Here is a 22,511-nt window from a genome sequence, read left to right as displayed (position 1 = left end):
CTATGGAAAGAACCTAGATGTCCATCAACAGATGAATGGATCAAGAAGATGTGGTATATATACATAATGGAATACTATGCCGCCATCAAAAGAAATGAAATCTTGCCATTTGCAACAACATGGATGGAACTAGAGCGTATCATGCTTAGCGAAATAAGTCAAGCAGAGAGAGACAACTATCATATGATCTCCCTGATATGAGGAAGTGGTGATGCAACATGGAGGCTTAAGTGGGTAGGAGAAGAATAAATGAAACAAGATGGGATTGGGAGGGAGACAAACCAAAAGTGACTCTTAATCTCACAAAACAAACTGAGGGTTGCTGGGGGGAGGGGGTTTGGGAGAAGGGGGTGGGATTATGGACATTGGGGAGGGTATGTGCTTTGGTGAGTGCTGTGAAGTGTGTAAACCTGGTGATTCACAGCCCTGTACCCCTGGGGATAAAAATATATGTTTATAAAAAAAAAAAAAAAAAAAAAGAATAGAGATGTGCCTACGAGGAAGGGGGTAAAGACGGAGGCAGGTGGAGAAATGAAGGCAGTCTCAGGGCAACGGCTCTATATTTCTTTGTTAAACAGCTGGTTGAACAGAGGGAGCATCGGTGAACATGGTGGCAGGGAATGTATTTGTTGGAAAATAAATGCACATTTTATTTTTTATTTTTTTTCTTTTTAATATTATATTTGTTTATTTGACAGAGAGCTAGAGAAAGAGCACAAGTAAGCAGAGCAGCAGAGAGAGGGGGAGAGAGAGAAGCAGGCTCTCTGCTGAGCAGGGAGCCCGCTGTGGGGCTCGATCCCAGGACCCTGGAATCATGACCCGAGCCGAAGGCAGCCGCTTAACCAACGGAGCCACCCAGGCGCCCCTAAATGCACATTTTAAATACAAAGATCCTAGATACATTTTAATCTAAAACATGCCATCTCTTATGGACGCTTTCATATACTTGAAATTCTTTTTCGAGGCAAAATTTTAGATACACGTGTGGCATTTTCTCTGCATATGTGTGCAAATGCTTGCGCCTGAAGATCCTTGCTTTCCTGCCGGGTTGCCGACCTGCCACCAGAGCTGGGATCAGTCATTGTGATATTACTATTAGTGGAGTCCAGTGAAACGTGACTTATGGCAAGGCTGCTCGCAGCCTGGGAGGAGTAACTGTAAATCATCTTGAGAAAGGCAGATTTTGTGTTAGCCTCTTGCCTACAAAGAATAACATAGCATTTGGGGAAGAATGTGCAACATAGGATCCCATAGTTAGATATTAAAATAACAATAATCTCCACAGCTGGCAAATATTTACCAAATGTGGTGGCATAGACGGGGATGAATATGATCCAAGCTATGAAATAAATGAGCATGCCAAATGTTATGAATTTGGCTTCATTGTAATGCTCAGGTAATTTCCTGCCTTTGAAGGCAAATATGAAGCAAATGAAGGCCAAGATGGCAATGTAGCCCAGCATGGTGCCAAATGCAAGGATGGATCCCTCCTCGCATTCCAGGAGGATGACTCTGGGCAAGGAGATATTCTCTTCCACGGCAGGTGCGGCAAAGATCAGCCAGATTGTGCAAATGACAACCTGGATCCCTGTGCAAGTGACGATGATGGGGATCGGTTGATAGAGGCACTTCAGGAAGCTCTGCAACTTGGGATCGAAGCTGAAGGCTAGCAGAATTTTCAGGGACTTCATCAAAATGCAAGAGATGCAGAGGGTGAAACTCACACCAAATAACGTCTGCCTGGTTTTACAGGTGAAGTCTTGGGGTTCTCCAATGAAGAAGCCTGTGCTGGCAAAGTTGAGGAAATGACAGAGAAGGATCACATAGCAGACCAGCAGTCCCCCAGATGATTTCACAACGGGTGTGTTCAGGTTTCTTGTAAATATTATGCCGATGGCCAGAACGAACATGATGCCCAATAGGGAGAGGGCCAGGAGCAGTACAGCCAAGGAGTCATTCCAGTTGAGGTACTCAACTTCCTTTTCAAAGCACCTTGTGCTCCTTACAGGAGCCCAGTGAGTTTCATTGTTGCATAAAAAGCAGTGATCCATATCTGAAAGATAGGAGGAGATTCAGTTACATTGCAGACATTTAAACCAGGTAGATTGCCCACAATGATGCTACAAATGAGACTCCTTAGTTACAGTCCCGAGGAGAAAAGGGATAGAGATCATTGTCGTATTGGTTATTTATTGAAATAAAGCATGCACAAAACCCAAAAGAAGGCAAGAGAGAAAGTGTGAGAGTGAGGGAAGAAAAAGAGGGGAACAGAAAGAAAAAAAGCAGCTGGGGTTTGAGTCTTTTGGAAATCCATATACTCAGGATAGATGCTAGCCTCTTAGGAACTTCCTGTCATATAGGTGGCTGTTCAGGGACACTGTTAAGAAGGAGGGCTTTCGGGGCGCCTGGGTGTCTCAGGGGGTTAAATCCTCTGTCTTCGGCTCAGGTCATGATCCTAGGGTCTGGGGATTGAGCCCCGCATCGGGCTCTCTGCTCAGTGGGGAGCCTGCTTCCCCTTCTCTCTCTTCCTACTTGTGATCTCTGGCTGTCAAATAAATAAATAAAATCTTTAAAAAAAATTAAAAAGAAGAAGGAGGGCTTTGGACTTGGATGACCTCAAGTCCTTTTCTCTATCACTTATGATTCCCATAATCTTTAACAAGTAAACTGAATTTTCCAAGTCTATTTCCAAATCTTTCAAAAAAAAATTTTAAAAAAGCGGGGCACCTATGTGGTTCAGTCAGTTAAGTGTCTGCCTTTGACTCAGGTCATGATCCCAGGGTCCTGGAATCGAGCCCCGTATTGGGCTCCCTGCTCAGCGGGGAGTCTGCTTCTCCCTCTCCCTCTGCCCCTACCCCTGCTTGTGCTCTCTCTCTTGCTCGCTCTCTCACTCTCAAATAAATAAATAAAATCTTCTAAAAAAATGTTAGAAGACTATGCCTCACTGGAGTGCTGCATTCAGTGGCAGAATAAATAGAAAATGCTTTGCAAGGAGCATTGCACATGATAGACACTCAATGTAGTGAGACCTGCTATTATAAATGAGGCTGCAGCTCTTTTAAAAGCAGAGAAAATATGGTTGGGTCACCCTAAAAGCTCTCTAAAAGTAAGATAGCTCAAGATTGTAACCAATGACCATGAATGAAGAATTAAAGTTAATTTTTTTTTTTTTTTTTTTTTTGCTAGGAGGTCAGTAAAATTGAGCCTTTCACACAGGGAGGGATAAGCTTGGAAGTGATTTCTGCTGATTCTGAGGGCAGGGCGGGATGTAGAGCTGATATCAGAATGGAGTCTCTGGGAGTGGGATTGCATTTGATCTCCAGTCTCATGTCCTAAAGATGGCGCCCCATCTCTTGCCAGAAGCCCCTCTCTGGGCATCCATCTGAGAGTCCCCACAGTGCCCATTCAAGTTTATATGGGGTCTGCGTTCTCTTCATTAACCTTAAAGTCAGATTGTGTGTCTGTATACACACTTCATTATCTCTTCAGCCTCTTCCTCTTGCAAACCTCGTTTCCTGTTCTCCCCTGATGGCCTCTGCTGTTCAGTGAACACTTAATGGTCTTGTCTATGTACAAGAGCTGTGCACTGGAGACGTGGAGAACAAGAGAGGATGTCCTTTCAGATCACCCTAAACCCTTGCTTTTCCTCCAAGGGAAAGTCAGTCTTCAACAGTTGATCTTTTCCTGGTTGTCCAATGATAACCCAAATTATATTTTGAAAACTCGTGTACGTCTTGATGGGAAATAAACGCCTCCTACTCTCTTGATGTATTTATTTATTCCACCTGGCAGAGTTGCCAGACACTGTATTACCTGGAAAATCCACACACACACACACACACACACACCCAACAATAACTAATTATTTACACAGTGGAGCCCATCTCAGGTTGGGACAAGTCACATTTTTGTGACAAATAACCACACTATTTTGTGACAAAATAGTGACAGAACATGACTATTGGAATGTTAACATTGCGATACATTCCCCTTGGAGGCAATGAGAAAAAAGAGTAAGCATTTGATAACTGTTCCAACTGTCACAGATCAAGAGGGATGCAGCAGTAAACAAGGGAACATGATGCTTTAAAGTAGGCTGAACTCCAGGGCAAGTGCTGAGAGCCCCTCTTAAGACCCTAAAGGCTGCTGACCTTATTCTTGTTCTTTAATCTGTGTATTTTGCTCTGATCTTGTGAAATTGTTAAAGATAGGTTTGTCAAACAATTAGTAGCATCTCATCTATGTCAACAGTTCATCCCATCCTCTCACAGAAGGTTCTTTTTAGGCTTTACCATTGCCTCTTGGTAGAAATAATGAGCTCTCCAGGGTATGTACATCTATGGGTTTCTACCATACCCTGTCTAACTAATTTATCATTTATTTATTTATAGTTACTGTGCTCCAGTTACAAGCCAGGCATGTCTGTGTGGGGGCTACATGGACAGAAATTGACAGAAGCCACAGTGTTTTGAGAGATGTGAGAGAGGAAGTCCAGTTGAGGGGGTGACAACTTCCCTTGGAAGTGAAGTTACTTTTATATCTCTGTTACATATTGGTTGTACATTTGCTGATATAATAGAACAAATTCCAAGATCATATGAAATTTCACTGAAATTTAATCTAGCAGAAACATGAAATGCTTTTTTTTTAATGAAAAAAAAAAGATTCATGTAAAAAAAAAATCTGCCTAAGAGAAATGGTCCAGGTGTTTCACTGTACCTGCTGTGGTGACGATAATTACCTGTCTGGTTACTGTAGTGATTTTCAGGACAGTTCACACATTCATAGCAGCAGATATGTTGGCTTCTTGTGGTTTTCTTCATTTGTCCAGGAGTGCATTCCTTGGAGCATTTAGACTGAATTTGCTGCAAAGTGAAAGAAGTCTTAAATAAATTTTTAAAAGATTTATCCTAAGTAATTTTGACTTAATTAATTAATTTCTTTTTATTAATTTATTTGACAGAGAGAGTGAGATCACAAGCAGGCAGAGAGGCAGGCAGAGAGAGAGGGAGAAGCAAGATCCCTGCTGAGCAGAGAGCCCTATGCGAGGCTCAATCCCAGGACCCTGAGGTCATGACCCAAGCCAAAGGCAGAGCTCAACCCACTGAGCCACTCAGGCACCCCAATTAACTAATTTTTAAAAGAGTTTGTTTATTTATTAGAGAGGGAGAGCACAAGCAGGGGGAGGGGTAGAAAGAGAGAGAGAAGCAGACTCCCCCATTGAGCAGAGAGCCTGATGTGGAACTCGATCTCAGGACCTTGGGATCATGACCTGAGCAGAAGGCAGATGTTTAACCGACTGAACCACCCAGGCGCCCCAAATTTAACTTAATTTAAAAATACGTTTATTATATCAGTGAGATCACATGATAATTGTCTATCTCTGATTGACTTATTTTGCTTAGTGTGATACCCTCTAGTTCCATCCTTGCAAAGGGGAAGATTTGGGGGGTTTTAATGGCTGCATAGTATTCCATTGTATATATATGATCTTACTGATATGAGGAATTTGAGAAGCAAGACAGAGGAGCATAGGGGAAGAGAGGGAAAAATGAAACAAGATGAAACCAGAGAGGGAGATAAATCATAAGAGCCTCTTTATCTCAGGAAACAAAGTGAGGGTTGTTGGAATGGGATGGCTGCATGATGGACACTGGGGAGGGTTTGTGCTATGGTGAGTGCTGTGAATTGTGTAAGACTGACGAATCACAGACCTGTGCCACTGAAACAAATAATACATTATATATTAATAAAAAAAATAAATTAATTAATTAAGTAATAAATTTTGAAAATACATTTACTAAATAGTGATCTCTTTAAAAATAGCAAATAGAATTGTTTTGTCATCTGGAGAAATATAAACAAGTTTAAAAGACAGAAAAATATTTCAAATAGTGAAACTGCGTTAAGAAGAAGTAATTTTTGTTGCATGAATAGCTTCTATAAGAAAATAAGGGAAATTAGTTCTTTCAGAAAGTTCCTAGCAAAGGGACAAATGTGTAATGATGGAACTAAAGAAGAGATTTCCAATCTTGCATTGTATTAAAAAGTTCAACTATATAAGAAATACTAACTTATTGGGCTTTTATATTCGTTAGAAGAAGGTTATTAATCATGCTGTCCAAGGTCTCTGTCCAGTCTAAACTTCGAAAACAAAACAGTGGAGGGACACCTGGTTAGCTCGGTTGGCTGAACACCCAACTCTTGATTTCTGCACAGGTCATGATCTCAGGGTCCTAAGATCAACTGCCACTCCCCACCCCTAATTGGGCTTCTCGTTTAGCAGGGAGTCTGTTTGAGATTCTCTCTCTCCTTCTTACTCTGCCCCTCCTCCCACTCTCTCTCACACACAGTTTCTCTCTCTCTCTCTCCATATATATATATATAATTATATATATATATATAATCTTTTAAAAAAAAGTGGAAATTTTGAATTTAAAACCAGTAGTGTATTAATGAAAAAGGCAACCAAAGATATATAAATAATATTTTAATAATCCTGAGAATTTAGGTTATAAATTCACAATGTGAATCATATGTAGCATCCTGTTTTTATGAAGCCCTTTCCAATTTAACTAATAATTCTTTGCACTTCAGCTGTGATTTTTTTTTCCATTTACAGTCCCTTTCTTGTGGCATATCTTGTGAAATAAACCTGTTATTGTCTCACTTTTACTTTTGGAAAGCCAAAGCAAAATGGGTAAATGAGGATTTGCCTAGAGTCTCTTAATAGCTCTTCCTAAGCCAGGAACACAATCCAAGGACTAAGCTAACTTGCCCTTTCTCTGGGAGATGAAAATGATCTGGCTAAGGGAGAAAAGAAGCCAAGGTTTGGTAGCCCCGTGTCCACAAGCGGTGGCATTATTCTTCTTATCACAGTTATTCTTGATCTGTTTTCAGCAGGCAGGACATCATTATGGGATAAAAGAGAGACCTCCTTTCTCCTCCCCACCTCCCACATAAGAGACAGCAAAGACATTCTAAAGTCTGGTATTAGTAACTTTGGGATATCAAAAGATATTTTGGACTATGGGTTTGAAAGTGAAATTTAAATTGGATAGGAAGCATGACAAAGATTCTACCAGGTTTTGCCATGAGCAACTAAAAGGACATTGCCATTTATTGAGATGAGTGTAGGTTTGGGAGCTCAGTTTTGGAGGTAGTCCGTGAAGAGGACAATTAGACACCTAGGAGAGATGTCAATTATGCAGTTGTATATTTATTTGGGTTAAAATTTAGAAGATTAAAAAGCTGGAAGTCATTTGCCTTCTATATAACGAATGACATTATTTAAATCCACAAGCCTGTGTGAGATCACTAAGGAAAAGTGCAGACACAGAAGAGGAGCTGTCTGGACTCTGGGTATGCCAATATTTATAGGCAGGTGGAAAAATAAGGAAGGAGCAAAAGAGACTAAGGAGTGGCCAGAGACAGAGGAAGAAAATTAAGGGAGCATGGTGTAGTGGAAACAAAGAAAGAAAGCATCTTACAAAGAGGAGAACTATTAACTAGTAAATGAAGTACGATGATGTTTGGATTTATTAACACTGGTGAACTAGATAGAATTTTGGTGGATTGGAAAGAATTCAAGAGAATTATGGGAGGAGAGAGATTGGGGCCAGTGAATGTATTTAAAATTTTCAAGGATAATTGCTATAGAGAGAAATAGAGGAAGGGGCAGTGTGTAGAAGGAGAAGTGGGGATCAGTGGAGTTTTTTTCTTTTTTTTTTGAAGTTGAAAAAAATAACAGCATATTTATATCATCATGTAGGTAATGGAGAAAAGAAAATACTTAAGGATGTGGGAGAGAACGGAGAATCACCAGAGCAGTATCATCAAGTCCAAGTGGAAAGGAATTGGAAACCAGAGGATCAAGGGAGGAGCTGATCTTGGCCAGGAACACAGTGCTGGAAGGAAGGTGGATGTGGTGGCAGGCGGACTCTCCAGTTTTCTTCTGATTTTTACAATTTTGTTAGCAACATAGGAAGCAAGGTCAACCAAAAATGAAGATGGAGAAGATGTGTTGGAGTTCAGGGATAGAAGAAAATCTATGGAATAGCTCTCTAGGAAGGGGGGCAAGTTAATGGACTAAGGTAATCAGACTAATAGTCTGATTGTCCAGCAGCATTAAGGGCCCACTGGAGGTTAGAGATCATGAATTTAAAATGAAAACAGTCAACAAGGTGTTTTTGTTTTTGTTTTGCCAAGTTCAGCTATATGGGGACTCTATTGACTAGGCAGAGAGTTGAATTTACCCAGGATTATGCTTTGGTGAAATCAGGGTAAGGAGGAGAACATGTACAAGAGAGAAAGACATAAGTTGACCAGAGAATTTGAGGAAGGAATTTGGGGACAGTAAACAGACAGTAGGGTCACTGCAGATTCTGGTGGTATTAAGGACTTTTGCAGCTGTGGTGCTCATTTGATTTGAATATTATAAAGCAGGCTACCACAAAATTACCTTAAGATTTTTGAACTCGTTTTTTGTTTCTTGGTCCGTGATGATGAAGACATCATTCCTCAGATCATATTGCGCCATCTTGGTGATAGTCATGTGGCCATCGATCTCCTTCCAGAGCACAACGTCATATCCGGTATTCATATCCCCATGGGCATCAAAATGAAATGAATTTCCTTCATCAATGAATGTCACATTTTTTAATACATCAAGTAACTGTAAGATATAAAAATAGAAATAGACACTAATAGAAATATCTATCCATTATGCCAGTTATAACACTACCTTATAAGGAATATCATTTAAAAGGTAGAAAAAGGACATTCTGAATCCATGAGTTTGGTAACTAGTTGAGAAGGTTGGCAATAACTTGAGAATTCTAGCCTTATTTCTGCCAAAGTCTTGCTCTGCCAATTTGAGAAATCAAGGTAATGTTTATGGAGGGCAGCTTCTCCAGTTTATCACATTGAGATCTGAGCATCTTTTTTTCCCACGTTATAAAATTTCAGGATGGATTTTTCAGGACAGTTGCCTGGGATCTAATCCTGGTTCTGTATGTCATTAGTGATGTGGTCTTGACACCCACAGTTTTTTTCTGGGCCTTAGCTTCCCCATCTGTCAAATGAAGTCTGCCTTATAGGGATTAGTTATAATTAAACCTAAAAAGAATTCAGCCCAGTATTGGGCAAAGATTAAGATTAGTAAAGTTTTGATCAATGTCTGTTAACCCTGTTAATTAGCTAATAGGGATATTGTGACAATAAATAAAAGACTTTTAGGTCTTTCCATTGTGTCTACAATATATTAATTCAATATCTTCTTATTTTTTGCTTCTGACTCAAAAGCAGTCATGAATTGTCTTCTGAAACTATAGAAGGCAGCACAATTCATCCTTTCCTTCTAGTCACAATTGGATCCTTGGCCAAGACTGAGTGGGTGATCTGAGCCAGTGGTTATTATACTCACCATGCCCAAAATGAGGGCTAAGGAGACAGAGGTACAAATGTGGGAGACAGTCCAGTGACAATAGCACCTTGTTCTTGGGGTGTGTCCCAACCAGAGAAGTTGAGCTGGTAGGTGGAAGGTACTGCCCTTTAAACCCATACTTTGTTACTCCATTTCTCCATTTGATAGGAGGTATGGATCTTATCATCTCCAATGGTTTTCAAATCTGTTTCAGTGATTGTCTAATAAAGTGATCTTTAAATTCTATTTTCTTTTCTTTTTAAAAAGATTTTATTTATTTGACAGAGAGAGAGAGGTCACAAGTAGGCAGAGAGTCAGGCAGAGAGAGAGGGGGAAGCAGGCTCCCTGCTGAGCAGAGAGCCAGATGCCAGCTCGATCCCATGACCCTGAGATCATGACCTGAGCCGAAGGCAGCGGCTTAATCCACTGAGCCACCCAGGTGTCCCTCTAAATTCTATTTTCAATGCAATTCATAAAATGATTATTTTTTAGCTTGAGAGGAAAGAAATGTAGTGAAAAATTACTTGCCTTGTTACCCAATTTGTACAGTAAGAACTTGTAGGCAATGCAGCTAGGACAGGAAATGTTTTCCTGGCAAACAGGGTGGCTGTATTGAGTTTGTGCTGCAGAAGAAGAACACTGGACCCGGAGGGAGGAACACCCTGCTTCATCATTAAATTGATATGTAACCACAGCTAAGTAAATACCCTCTCTGACCACACTGGGCCTACTCCTCTAGAAGGAGGAAAGAGGTTATGAGGGCTTTTGTTGTGGCTAAATCTGTGGAATGAGGTGACATTATTCTATTTGAAGAGAATTATTCTTATTCTATTCCTCCTCAGTTAATCTTTTATGAATGTTTCTTTCCTTCAATTTTGTCATTAGAACACAAGAACACCCAGTTATATTTTAAGGTAAATTTATTAGTTACAAGAGTCAGGTCAATGACGAAATGTCACTTTGGAAAAATCTCTAAGCAATGCATATTGACTTTATTATATGTCCCCACAGATTTCTTAGTTCTTTGAATGAATATAAATTGATTAGTATTACTTTAAAGAAGCAGGATATCAGATTCAACAGAGTGGAAGTAACCCACAAAAGTTTTTTTTTTTTCCAGCAATGGTCTGGAAAAAAAAATGCAAAGGGAACAAAAATTTTAAAAAAGGAAACAAGGATCTACCATCAATGTTTTGAAAAATGTGTATTCAGTTTTCCTTGCTTCCTTTCTTCAGCAATTCACACACACGAACCCCTGAAAACTTACTTCTTTAGGGAGCATATCCTCTTCTACTCTTGAGTCTGAACTACATTTCCACCTGTTTTTTTTTGCTGCGCTTAATTAGATTTTCCAGGGTAAAGTTCTGACACATACCCAATCTGTAAATAATGGTAGCACTGTGTGATGTACATAAGCTAACGTAACTGTAGGCTTGTCCTCACAGGAGAGAGGGTGGAGGCAAGCAACAATGTATTCCTGACCTGGTAAGTAAGACAGAACACTTGCTCTGGGTTAAGGTAATTTTGAACATGGTTGCTCAATGTTGCTAAGGTAATTTTGAACATAGTTATGAAGCTATGAAAGGGTTTTTCTGTCGATTTTTTTCCCATGGAGACTCTGAAAGTCACTGTAAATTGACACCATAAATCTTAAACTGGAATTTGCATTTCCACGATTATGGCATTCACGCTGTGTATGGTGATGACTTGCTTTTAAAAATGAAAGACCCAGGAGATCACACCACTTAAGCTGTTGTGGTTAACGTGTTTTTCTTTTCCTGACTGCTCTGATGTCCACGACATCTCCCTATGGAAGTTGTGCTGGTGAGCAAATTAGGGTTGCAGAGGACAAGGCCTTGCATCTGTCTGGTGCTCAACTCATGTCTTCTTCTTTCATGAAGTTTTCGTGCTATAGTGGAAAGCATCCTGGACTAAGGCTGGGGCAGTCTCACTGCTACCTGTGTGGATGACCATAAGCCAGACCCTTATTGGGGAGTTCCCCCTCCATCTCTAAATGGCTGCAAGTATCAGTTACCAGTAACATTTCCTTTCGTTACTTCTTTAGGATGGAGTGTAAGGAGCATGAAATGGTGGACCTACTAGAATATTATGGAGATTAGGGGTGATATATGTCAATGCCTACTATAGTAGCCCTTAAAAACTATTAGTTCTTGGGGCTCAATCAGTTAAGCATCTGCCTTTGGCTTAGGTCATGATCCTGGGGTCCTGGGATTGAGGCCTGGGTCGGCATCCCTCTCCCTCTGCTCCTCCCTCCCGCTCATGCTCTCTCTTGCTCACTCTTCCTCTCTCTCTCTCTAAAATGAATGAATAAATAAAATCTTCTAAAAAATTATTAGTTATGATTCTCCTGTTACTTCACAATCACTATCTCCTCAGCACATGGCTCTTCTGACTTCTGGACTAGTATCTGACTGCCATTGCTACAGCTGAATGTCTCAGAATCTCTTCAAATTCAACATCTCCAAAACAGAATACTTCATACTTCACCCCACCAGACCTCTACTTTTCTCTGTTTCCATCTCGACAAATGGCACCAGTTGTCCAAATATAGAATCGCTTGCAACATCTTTGCTTCTCTTTGTCTGCCCTGGTCTATCTCCTGATACTCCTCATCCTTCCTCCTAAACACCTACATATGCATGTCTCCATCTCATGGTCACACACAGTACCTGCCGTACTTGTACCTGGAGTATAAGCCATCCTTATTTAATGCCTTGATTACCAAGTTGGTCCTTCTACCTTTAGGTTTGTGACCCGCTTATCAGTGCACACCACAGTGGAAATGAAATGCTATTTCTGCAATGGAAAGCAGATCACGACATTTTCCTGTCTAAAAATATCTTTAATTGACTCTCCTTTGCTCTACCAGGTCCAAACTTTTAAACGGAGTTTGCAGAGTTTTTGTTGAAAGGAAGTCCCTGTACCAGCAGTAACAGCATCACCTGAGAGATATTAGAAGGGCAGACTTTCAGGTATCCCCCCAGTGGTAACTGAATTAGCATATGCATGATAACAAGGTTCCCAGGCAATTCAGCTGCACATCAAAATTTGAGATGCTCTGATTGATTGGGCCCTAATGATGGATCCCTCACTAATCTCTCTACTTTCATTTATCTATAGTTTCCACAAAAAAACCTGATTCTTGGGCACTATTTTCTTATCCCTGGAGATGCCATGTTTTCTCTCCCTTCTTGGAGTATTTCTGTCCTGGCTAACTCCTACCCATCCATCATATTCTTCAGAGATGTCATGATCTTTGGAGAATGTTCTTCAAATTGTTAATGCCAGATAGGTTTCCTCCATTATGTGCTTCTCTACCATTTTGTGTCTCTGTGAAACATAGTAATGTATCATTCTGCATTGTAATCAGCTCCTTAATTACTTGATTGTATACACCCGTAGACAGATGACTCTTTTAGGAAGAGAATCATCTTGTTTTCCAGAATATTTACAACATTCAACACAATGCCTGGGACACTGAGACACCCAATAGATATTTGCTAAGTCAGCGTATGAATTAGAAATTTGACTATTAGACATTCTGTCATCCTACATACATCACTTACTACTTTTTACATCATCACAAGTAAAGGAAACAAAAACCCCCTAATCATTGGTCACAACAAGAAGGTGGTATCGTCACACACATTTGAGTAACATTAAGAATCTGTTGAAGTAAAACACTTCTTGTTGCACCATTCCTGAATCCTGCTCACACATGTTGCCAAATGTGGAGCCAAAGTATGAGCTACTTCAAATATTGGGAGAAACTTGTTTAAAGTTATTTGAATGTAAAATTATTTAGAAAGTAATATTTAAATATGAGTGAATTTTACCAGGGGTCAACATAATCTTAAAGAATATATCTTTGATTAGTGACCTTAAATGTTGCTGATCTTTTAAACTTACAGTGTGTGGAGATTTCTTCATAAAAAGGCAATTGTCTGCATTATTTGTCCCACTGAATGTGGCACAGATGTGGTTCACTCACATTGTGATCAAAGGAGTGAGTCACTCACATATTCCTCCTTTCCAATCTGTTTTTGTTTGTTTCTAGATAACCAGGCTCCCAGGGGGAAAAAAGAGCAACCCCAGACCCCTGCTGTTTAAATAAAACATTTTAGAAGACTCTGCTCTGATTACACTTTCTCAAGTCTTTTCCTCAGAATGTTTGAGGTTTATTTCTGATTTAAAATAGTTTCCCAGATCTTTAGTGGATCAATAGCTCTATCTGAATTTCTCTTTCCTTATAAGGCTCTTTATGGCTCCTCCCCTTTATCCTATCAGTCTAATTTCTCTCGATTGTCTAATTTCTCTCTATTACTCCTCAACTTCTCATTCCAAAAATTCTGTTTAATGGTTTCATTATTATGATTCACTTAATTTTCAGTTTTTACCAATCCCTCACTAAAATTTTGCATTACAAAGAGTGTGCTTTCAAACAGATACCTTAAAATAGCTAGACATAAATGTGTATATTTTAAAAAGATAGTTTTAATTTTTAAAAAATTCCAATCTCTAGTCTTACATCTTTATTAGGTTTTTTGCCTTGCATTTACAAGATCAAAACTGGTTTTAAAATGACCGATTTGAAACACCCTATGATCGTCCCATGATCCACCCAAAATGTAAGCTGATATGTAAGACATATTCCCTTTTCTAAAGGCAAACCCCACAACTTTGCCAATCTTTTTAACATTGGGGATGGTGGCAATCTTGGTGGCCGTGTTTGGGAGCATGTGTTTGGGAGTGTTTAAAATGAAAATGACTAATGTAGAAATAGCCTGTCCTGGAACTCATGTATATGGTAAGAATTGAGTCTTATCTCCTTTCACCTTTATTTTCCTTTATGCATTTATAATAACTGTACTTTTGGAACATGATTCTGCATCAAGAAAACAACCTTGTCTTTGAGTACACACTATTGAGAAATCTGTTTTAATGAGTAAAATTTATCTTCATATAAAGCAACAGTTAGCTTTTAAATATCTTTTTATCGGCATTTAAAAAACACAGTGGAAAATTTTCACTCAAAGGGTCACATTAAGCTTGGATTTGAGTTTCTACAAACTAATCAAAGAGAAGAAAGGAAAAGACTTACTTTACCCAGGATTTGCAGCTCATTTCAACCTGAGATATCAGAAGAATTGTGATGATTGATCTAACTAACATTCATTTGAGAAAGATTGGAGTCCTAGGAAGACTGTCCTGAGAGTTGTACCTGAAGGCTTTAAAGGCTATAAACCACCAGAGATACCATGAAAAACAAAGGGCATGGAGGCAGAAGGCCCAGACTAGAGTCATATTTCTAGTACTTTCTAGCTTTAGTTTCCTTATTGGTAAGATTTAGTAATAATAAAAGGGACCATTAAACATGCCCTGTCTTGTGTTTCTCAAGAGCACTACAAGGGATAATTCAAATGAAAGCACTGAAATACTACAAGATCAGATACAAATCCATAAACTCATGGAAAATACTATCAACTGGATCTTCTTGGAAAATTAAAGAACACCATTTTAGAGGGTCAGTGTAATAGTGAAGGCAAAATAACAATTCTCAAGAAGAAAGAGCTACTAATGATAGAAATGCAGGCTGTTCAGACACTGAAGGTATCTACTTACAAAAGCAATACAATTAAGAGCAGTTAATATAAATATCTGCAAATTAAAGCAAGGAAAGAAATGACTGTAGGGGAATTTTCTCAGATGTGTGAGTTAGTACCTCCCATGGTTGAAAAGCGTAGGGGTTCTGACAGTCCCGAGCTTGGCAGAGATCCCGAATGGCATAACCAAGGGCAAGAACCGCGAGCTGGATACTGTGAACAAGTCCCGGCTCGGTGTAATCCCACAGGAAATCATTTCTCAGGGAGAAGTTCTTTTCCATATCCTCGTTAGCCTTGTAGGCCAAAGTTCCCTGAGAATGGTTGGCAATGCATTGACTCAAATCACTGTTCTTGACATGGGTACAAGCAGACAAGAGCATGGCGTATTCATGTAAGGCCTTGTTATTCTTACTGGGAAATATGTGCAGATGTTGAAGAAAGGAATGGAAAGAAGACATATTCCCTCTTCTAAAGGCAAACCCCACAACTTTGCCAATCTTTTTAACATTGGGAATGGTGGTAATCTTGGTGGCCGTTGACCAATTATCACTAGCAATCCAGATCTTATTTATATTTCTTTCTATAGCTTTACTGAAGAGATTGAAAACATGGGATTGCCTCAGAAATACCACAATGACATTAACCTGGGCTTCTGCTATGATTTTCTCAAGTGTCTCATTGATCCTGACTTCGAGGGTGTCATCTGAGAGGAAGGCCGGGAGAACTTCTTTGAAAGCTATGCACACGTTATTTGCTGTGGTCTGAACTGCAAAAGTGTTGAGGGCCAGTCGTCCATAGTCATCATCTGTGGCTATGATGCCAATCCAGTTCCATCCAGATTTCTGAATCAGGTGGGCCATTGCTTTAGTTTGATAGAAGTCACTGGGCACAGTCCGTAAAAATGAAGGAAAGCGAATTTTGTCACTTAGGATTTCTGCAGTTGATTCATAACTCACCTGGAAATTGACAGAATCGTTTAGTCATGGTATTGATGAACTCCAGGTGGCTGTTCATATGCTTTTTCATTTCTGTGAATTTCTGTAATCTTTTCCTAAATTGTCTTTACATTCTTCACCTTCACCTTGGCACATAGTGAACATTGCCTTAACCTAACCACCATGACATTGCTACGCAGACCTCATTTTATACCTGGCATTGCTGGGCTCATCTCCGTTTGACACCTGGGCTTCAGTAAAATTAGTGTTCCCTGCGGGGAGTCCCCTTTCCTTTTGTGTTGTCTAGTGTTGTCAAATTTATGGAGATTATGTTTTTACATGCCATAATCATTGTTGCAAATAGTCTACTTTTCTTAATTATCAGCTAACTAGCATTATACATAATCTAGAAGATAAGCCAAAGCCTTATCTCTGAGCTCTTTGGGGAAATAATTCTTTTGTTTTGTCATTTTGGATATTAACATTTTTTAAAATCAGTTTCACTGGGCTAGATAATGGAACTCTTAGCGTCTTTCATGGGTATGTGCTCTTACTGACTCTAACTCCAGAAAGTTAGATGTTCTAAGTTCTTATGCAGTTACTATCATATATATATATATATTTTTTTCTACCTATTCTCTTCTATCAGATGGCTATTTCTTGAAAATCTGACTATAACCCTTTTTCCTTTCTAACTTTTGGCTTCTAATCTTCCCGGAGCCTAGAAAGTACTGGCCAGTGAGTCACAAAGCAATGTGATGAGAAGGTAAGTTCATGCAAAATACAAGCTAAGGGGACTTGCTGGACTCTGAGTAGAGTGTGCAAGACTCTAGTGAAGGGCTCTCTGAGGTTGGTTTTGGTCTTTAGGAGGCCTTTTTGCTTACTTCCTGAGTATGTATTGGCTTGCATTACAAGGAGATTACGTAGCTCCATAGTCCCTGCTCAAAGCTTCCCATCATATTCAGAAGAAAATGCAAATTATACTACAGCTTATAAGATGTTGAATGACTAGCCCTTGCTTATCTCTGCAAATACACATCTTACTGAACTCCTTTCTATACTCCTGATCTAGCTGTATTTACCTTTTGTTATTCTTTGGACATTTCCTCTTGGTCCTTACTGTGTTCTCAGCGTAGATGCTGTCCTCTTCTCCCCATCTTCCCTTCCTTGTCCCTCTCATCCGAGTTTCAGGAAGTGTTCCTTGACCTGCATGTCCCCTTACCCCTTAGTCTCTCTTCAGTTTTCCTCATAGTACCCAACTGATGTTAATTTGGAAACAAGGCAGTTGAGGCCCTCAGAGTTCTCAGTCTTATCTGAATCCTGCTGAGAACCTTCAGAAACTTGATCTGACAGATTGAGGGGGAGACTATTTCCTTAGTGCTCTGTCCACTATACCATCCAGAATAGGGCACCATGCCCTCTTTGACTGTAGAGAAAGAAAGGTTAAAGTACAAGCAACTCCCTAACTGGTTTCCCAGGTTACCCTGATCCTTTCATAATAAAGAATATACTCAAAACCAACATCCGTGGTAACACAAAGCCCACCTGTGGCATGAGCTGTAAATTCAGCATCCTGGAGACAGCCATCGTTATTTCCGAGTAGCCAGCACCTATGACAGCCTTAACCCTTGGCATGTAGCTGGAATAGTCACACTTAAACTCCACCATCTCTCTGGAGCAGTTGAGCTTAGACAGAAACCTCAGAGCAGCAGCCATTGCCACTGTGACTTCGGTACAGGTGTCATAGATTTCGTACCCCAGTGTGACTCCAGATAATAGTGGTGAATTGTTGATCATCTCAATGCTATGAATCATGGCAAGAGCTTGAAGAAAAATTGATATTTCAAAGCTGTTGGGAAACAAGATTTTTTAAAAAAATTAGAACATAACTCTTCTATAGACGTTATGATGGTAACTTATTTTATTCACATAGTAAGTTATGATGTGATAATAAGTTACATTGTGTGTTATACTCACACAATAAGTTATGATGGTAACTTATTTTATTCACACCTCTGCTCTAAAATAGATGATTTCTGGGTCAGTAAAGCTTACCTCTTAAAGGATAAACTCTACTAAACTTCATTTATTTAAAAATCGTTCTTGATGGAAACCTTTCTAAAGGGTATATTGTTTCTCAAATGGGGTCTATGGAACAGGATTTAACTTCTTCTTGATTAATTTTGGGATAATTTGAATACTCAGTTTAGTATCCTGCAGTATGAAGATCTGTTTGATATTTGCTCTTTTTTATAGTTAGATGTCGCCATTTTATTGCTGTCCAAGTATCTGCTCTTTAGATTCACTAGCCTGGCTTTTGTGGTTGGAAACCAGATTAATAAGACTCTTCAGAATCACATATAAAACAGGCTGTGGGTACAAGTTCAGCAGCTTTCTCCTGGATAAAGTGCACACTTGAGTTATGAAACATAGCTATTTCCTCTTTTAGTGGGTTTTCCCAGTTGACCTCTGATTTGTGATTACTTCAGGGCACTGAGTTGCTTGGTTACTGATTTACTGTTCAGTTTATGTCATCCACCACTGTATATTAAAGGTTACAAACTGCCTAATATATAGTAAAGATTCAAATTTTTTAAACAAATTAAGGAGAACATTATTATTATGTTAAATTCCAATATAGTTAACATGCAGTGTTATGTTAGCTTCTGGTGTGCAATATAGTGATTCAAAAATTCCATGTATTACTCACTGCTCTACATGGTAAGTATACGCTCACAATTCTCTTCAGCTATTTCACCCATTCCCTCTCACCCCATCCACCTTCCCTCTGTTAGCCGTCAGTTTGTCCTCTGTAGTAAAGAGTCTGCTTTTTGGTTTGTCTCTTTATTTTTCCTTTGTACCATATGGGGGAAACCATATGGTATTTGTCTTTCTCTGACTGAGTTACTTCACTTAGCATTATACTCTTTAGACTCCCCCATGTTGCTTTAAATGGCAAGATTTCATTCTTTTTATGGCCGAATAATATTCCATCACACCACATCTTTATCCATTCATAGGAGAGAATATTATTGTTCAGGGCTTTGGTATTTTTAAGTGTCCTTTTAGTTCATTGAATTACGATAAATTAAAGTATTTTAATAATATTATTTGCCATTGGAGACTATTTAAAAGTGAATTTTGGCAAATCAGCATTAAGCTTTTATTTATTTATTTAATTTTATTTTTTTTTGTGTGTGTGTATTAAGTTTTTAATTTAAAGAAAGAAACAAGGAGAGAAAAGTTAAAGTAATGAATCATGACAAAAAAATGCATTGTATGACAATTAAAATGTGTATTTTCAGGCCCCCCCCCCCCATGATAGTTAGCTCCATGAGAATGTAAACCTTTTTGGTGTATTCATTTTGGTATCCCAGTGCCTAGAATAGGGCCTGATAATGTAGGCACTTAATAAATAGCTGTTTGATGCTGAGTGAATACTGTTTCTCTTAAGGAGTGTCAATAAGGTGAAAGAAAGTTCAATTCAATTTTTTTTCCAGAATAAATTTATTAGATCAATGATTTTTTCGTATTTTCCATCCTTAATAGTTGGCCTATAATTGTGGGCCTCAAATCTTCTTTCGGTACCAATTTAGTGCTCTGAAAATCTTCATTATTTATCTTGAGGCATTTGCTGGTATTTTTGATACTCAACATTTAAAAAGACAGTAGCTCAAAGTGCCCAACTTCTAGGGCAAATGCCAGGAAGGAATTTTAGTGTGATGTGGAACCACATTTTATCTGACAGCTTTCTTAGAGGAGTTGCTAAATATTTTTTGATACAGAAAGAAAAAAGAGAGGGGGGAAGAGAAAGTCAAATTTACATACAAAAACATCAAGGTAGAAAGCAGGATTTCCCAGTGGAAGGAAGCATGGCAAACACATTGCCATAGGAACAGAGGCTGATGCTGCCTGTGTCCTTAGAAGTTATCTGGTCCCTTAGTTTACAAAAGAGAAAACTGGAAACAGGAACTCAAAGAGTTTAAGTGATTTGCATAAGTCTACAGAGTAAGTGTGTTCCCAAACTGAAATTAGAATTCAAATATCCTGCTCTCCTTAAAGAAAATCCATTTGTAACATCCTCTGCCCAGCTTTACTTTTCTGTCGTACACTGTGCCATGTTTTTTCTATAGTCAAACTTTCAGTGAAAAGTGTTCATCACTGAAGAAGGAACCCGTTAAGTTGAAGTAAGGTCTTAACTTATCATGAAGGAATTTAATTATTTCAAGTATGAAAGGAATGCAGCATTGACAAAATGCTAGTATAGAGAGAAATTTTAAATGTAGCCCATTTTAAACAAAACACTAAATAATGCATTTATATTTAAAACAAAATGCATGCTGTGGGGGATATAAACATGAACAATACATGCTATAAATAGATAGTATAATGTAAATTCATGTGCATTAATCTTAATACATAATAAATATATATATAATATAAATAGAAACATGCTATGTATGTTTGTAATGGATAGAGGTTGATTATACATACAGTGCTGACATATTTCTCTTTTAAGGAAGGATTACAAGACTAACTATATGCAACTTAAAAACATAAGAATTTAAATTTTATTAAAATAATTTTAGATATTAACACAAGTGAATGCTTACATGCCTTAGTGTTATAGTATAATCAGGAAATCTAAATGTGTTCTTCGACACTTTACTCACCCGACACACTTTTGGATTTCTGGTCGTCTGGGATAGTCTTCTGAGGACAGCATTTTTTCATGAATGGCAAATAAACCTCCAATCATGATATGTCCTGGAGAAGTGGCAGCCACAAAGTCATCAGGGGTCTGGCAAGGCTAGGAGGTAGCAAGAATACTCCCAAAGCAGGTCATTGGTATCATTAATAGTGCCATACTTCAATCCCATTTGCTCTGTTCATGTGAGTTCTTAGGAATCACTACGCTCAGAGAGTGCCAACAACATGGTTTCTATTTCACCTGTAAACACCATGTAAGGTATAGGGCAGTGTCAAAGGCCGGAAACATTCAGTTTTCAGATGCTTGATGATAGTCAAAACAGTTCCTCACCAGTAAGAACATATCAGACTCTAACATTCCATTCTTGAAAATGGATGCTAGCAGTCATGGTAGGAAAATAATTATAGAATTAGAAATACAGGTCTTCTCTGGTTTAGTACTCTTTTACTTTACTGATATGCCAAAGTCTTTGGGTCATGTCGGCATTTCTTTTGAAGTAGAATATAGAATCTTCAAAAGGGAACAGTTTGGGAAAGGCTGCCCACTTCAGGCATGGACAGTATTGCGTTTCCAAAAGGTCTTGCATTCAAGGTCCAAAAGCTTCAGTGTTGTTTATAAACTGTTTAGAAAAATAGCATTCTGCTTTCGTTTTTCTAGTAAAGCTCTATTAAGAAAAAATAAAATTCAGTTAAGTGTAGGTATTTATCATTTCTAGTTTACATATGTTAGAAATAAATAGTTTTGGTGATAATGGGCAAAACTAAATTTGAGACAAAACTTAAACCTGATACAGTGTTTGGCTTTGAACAAGAAAGTTCTGTCACAGATTGTCGACATTGCCATAGTCTGTGGATTTTATTTTTATAAATTTGGAACGAATTTTAATTTACGTGTTCTTAAACATTTAGGAATCTGAGCTAACATGATTTAATGGATTTCCTTTAGAATCTAACAGAGGATAGATACACCTCAGTGACTTAGGAACCATTAAGAAAAAGTTAAAAATTATAGCTTACCTTTTTAAAATCAATCTTTCCCAGTCATTAGATTAAGAAGGAATATATCATGGGTAGGTAGTTCCAAATCCCATACAGCCAGGTTGTTGATAGGTCGCAGACATGTTTAGAGGCATTTCGGAAGATAAAAGAGTACAATGACTATTACAGTGTTTTTCATCACCCAGATTAGCCTTATGTTCTATTGACATGTGAGGTCACACGAACCGAAGAGTGGAGAGATCACAGCTCCTCACACAATGTCCAATGTTCCTTAAGTCCTACGTTTTTACCATTAGCAGGATTTCCTCTTAGAATCCAAACCAGTTAACTTCAGTTGTTCAGAAAGTTTAATATACATGGGTTTGAAATTTCTTCAAATGTATAATAATTGCTTTTGCCCCTCATAATCTTATTACTCATTTGTGCATGTATATGTGTGCAGTTGGATATATTTGTTTTTATTGGTGCAGTTTTTTTTTTGGCTCAGTGATCTTTGTTACAAATTCAAACATGATTTTGGCAAAAATATAATAAAAAAACAATAAGTTCAGATCATTGTCCAGCAAAAGTATGTAATAGGTATTAAAGAACTCAGAGTGATTCTAAAGGTATGACCCTCATGTGACCCTATTGCTCAAACCTGACATTTATTTGAAAACTCAGTGACAAATTTGGACCAATGATTTCTCTTTGGTTACAATTTTAACAATATTTAGGGACTTTGTTATTTGACAAAAATTAAAGATAAATCATGTTTTCTTATTTTAGTAAAAATAATCTAAGTAGGAAAATCTACTTCTATAAAGGAGACTTCTGGAG

The 22,511-nt window shown here is 38.5% G+C and overlaps 1 protein-coding gene across 1 annotated transcript; it reads right to left on the bottom strand.

Moving 5' to 3' along the window:
• Positions 1-647: 647 nt before the first annotated feature.
• Positions 648-20,909, bottom strand: GPRC6A (G protein-coupled receptor class C group 6 member A). The gene is made up of 6 exons (XM_082729839.1): positions 20,657-20,909; positions 17,529-17,832; positions 15,168-16,004; positions 8,462-8,674; positions 4,742-4,865; positions 648-2,053 (listed from the first exon to the last, which is right to left on the bottom strand). Exons 1-6 carry the CDS (start codon positions 20,740-20,742, stop codon positions 939-941), a joined length of 2,679 nt encoding a protein of 892 aa, XP_082585965.1. The 5' UTR covers positions 20,743-20,909; the 3' UTR covers positions 648-938.
• Between the last annotated feature and the right edge of the window lie 1,602 nt (positions 20,910-22,511).

The sequence above is a fragment of the Mustela nivalis genome (assembly GCF_964662115.1).
Source record: "Mustela nivalis genome assembly, chromosome: 5".
Lineage (NCBI taxonomy): Eukaryota > Metazoa > Chordata > Mammalia > Carnivora > Mustelidae > Mustela > Mustela nivalis.
This window is presented reverse-complemented; position numbering and strand designations above follow the sequence as displayed.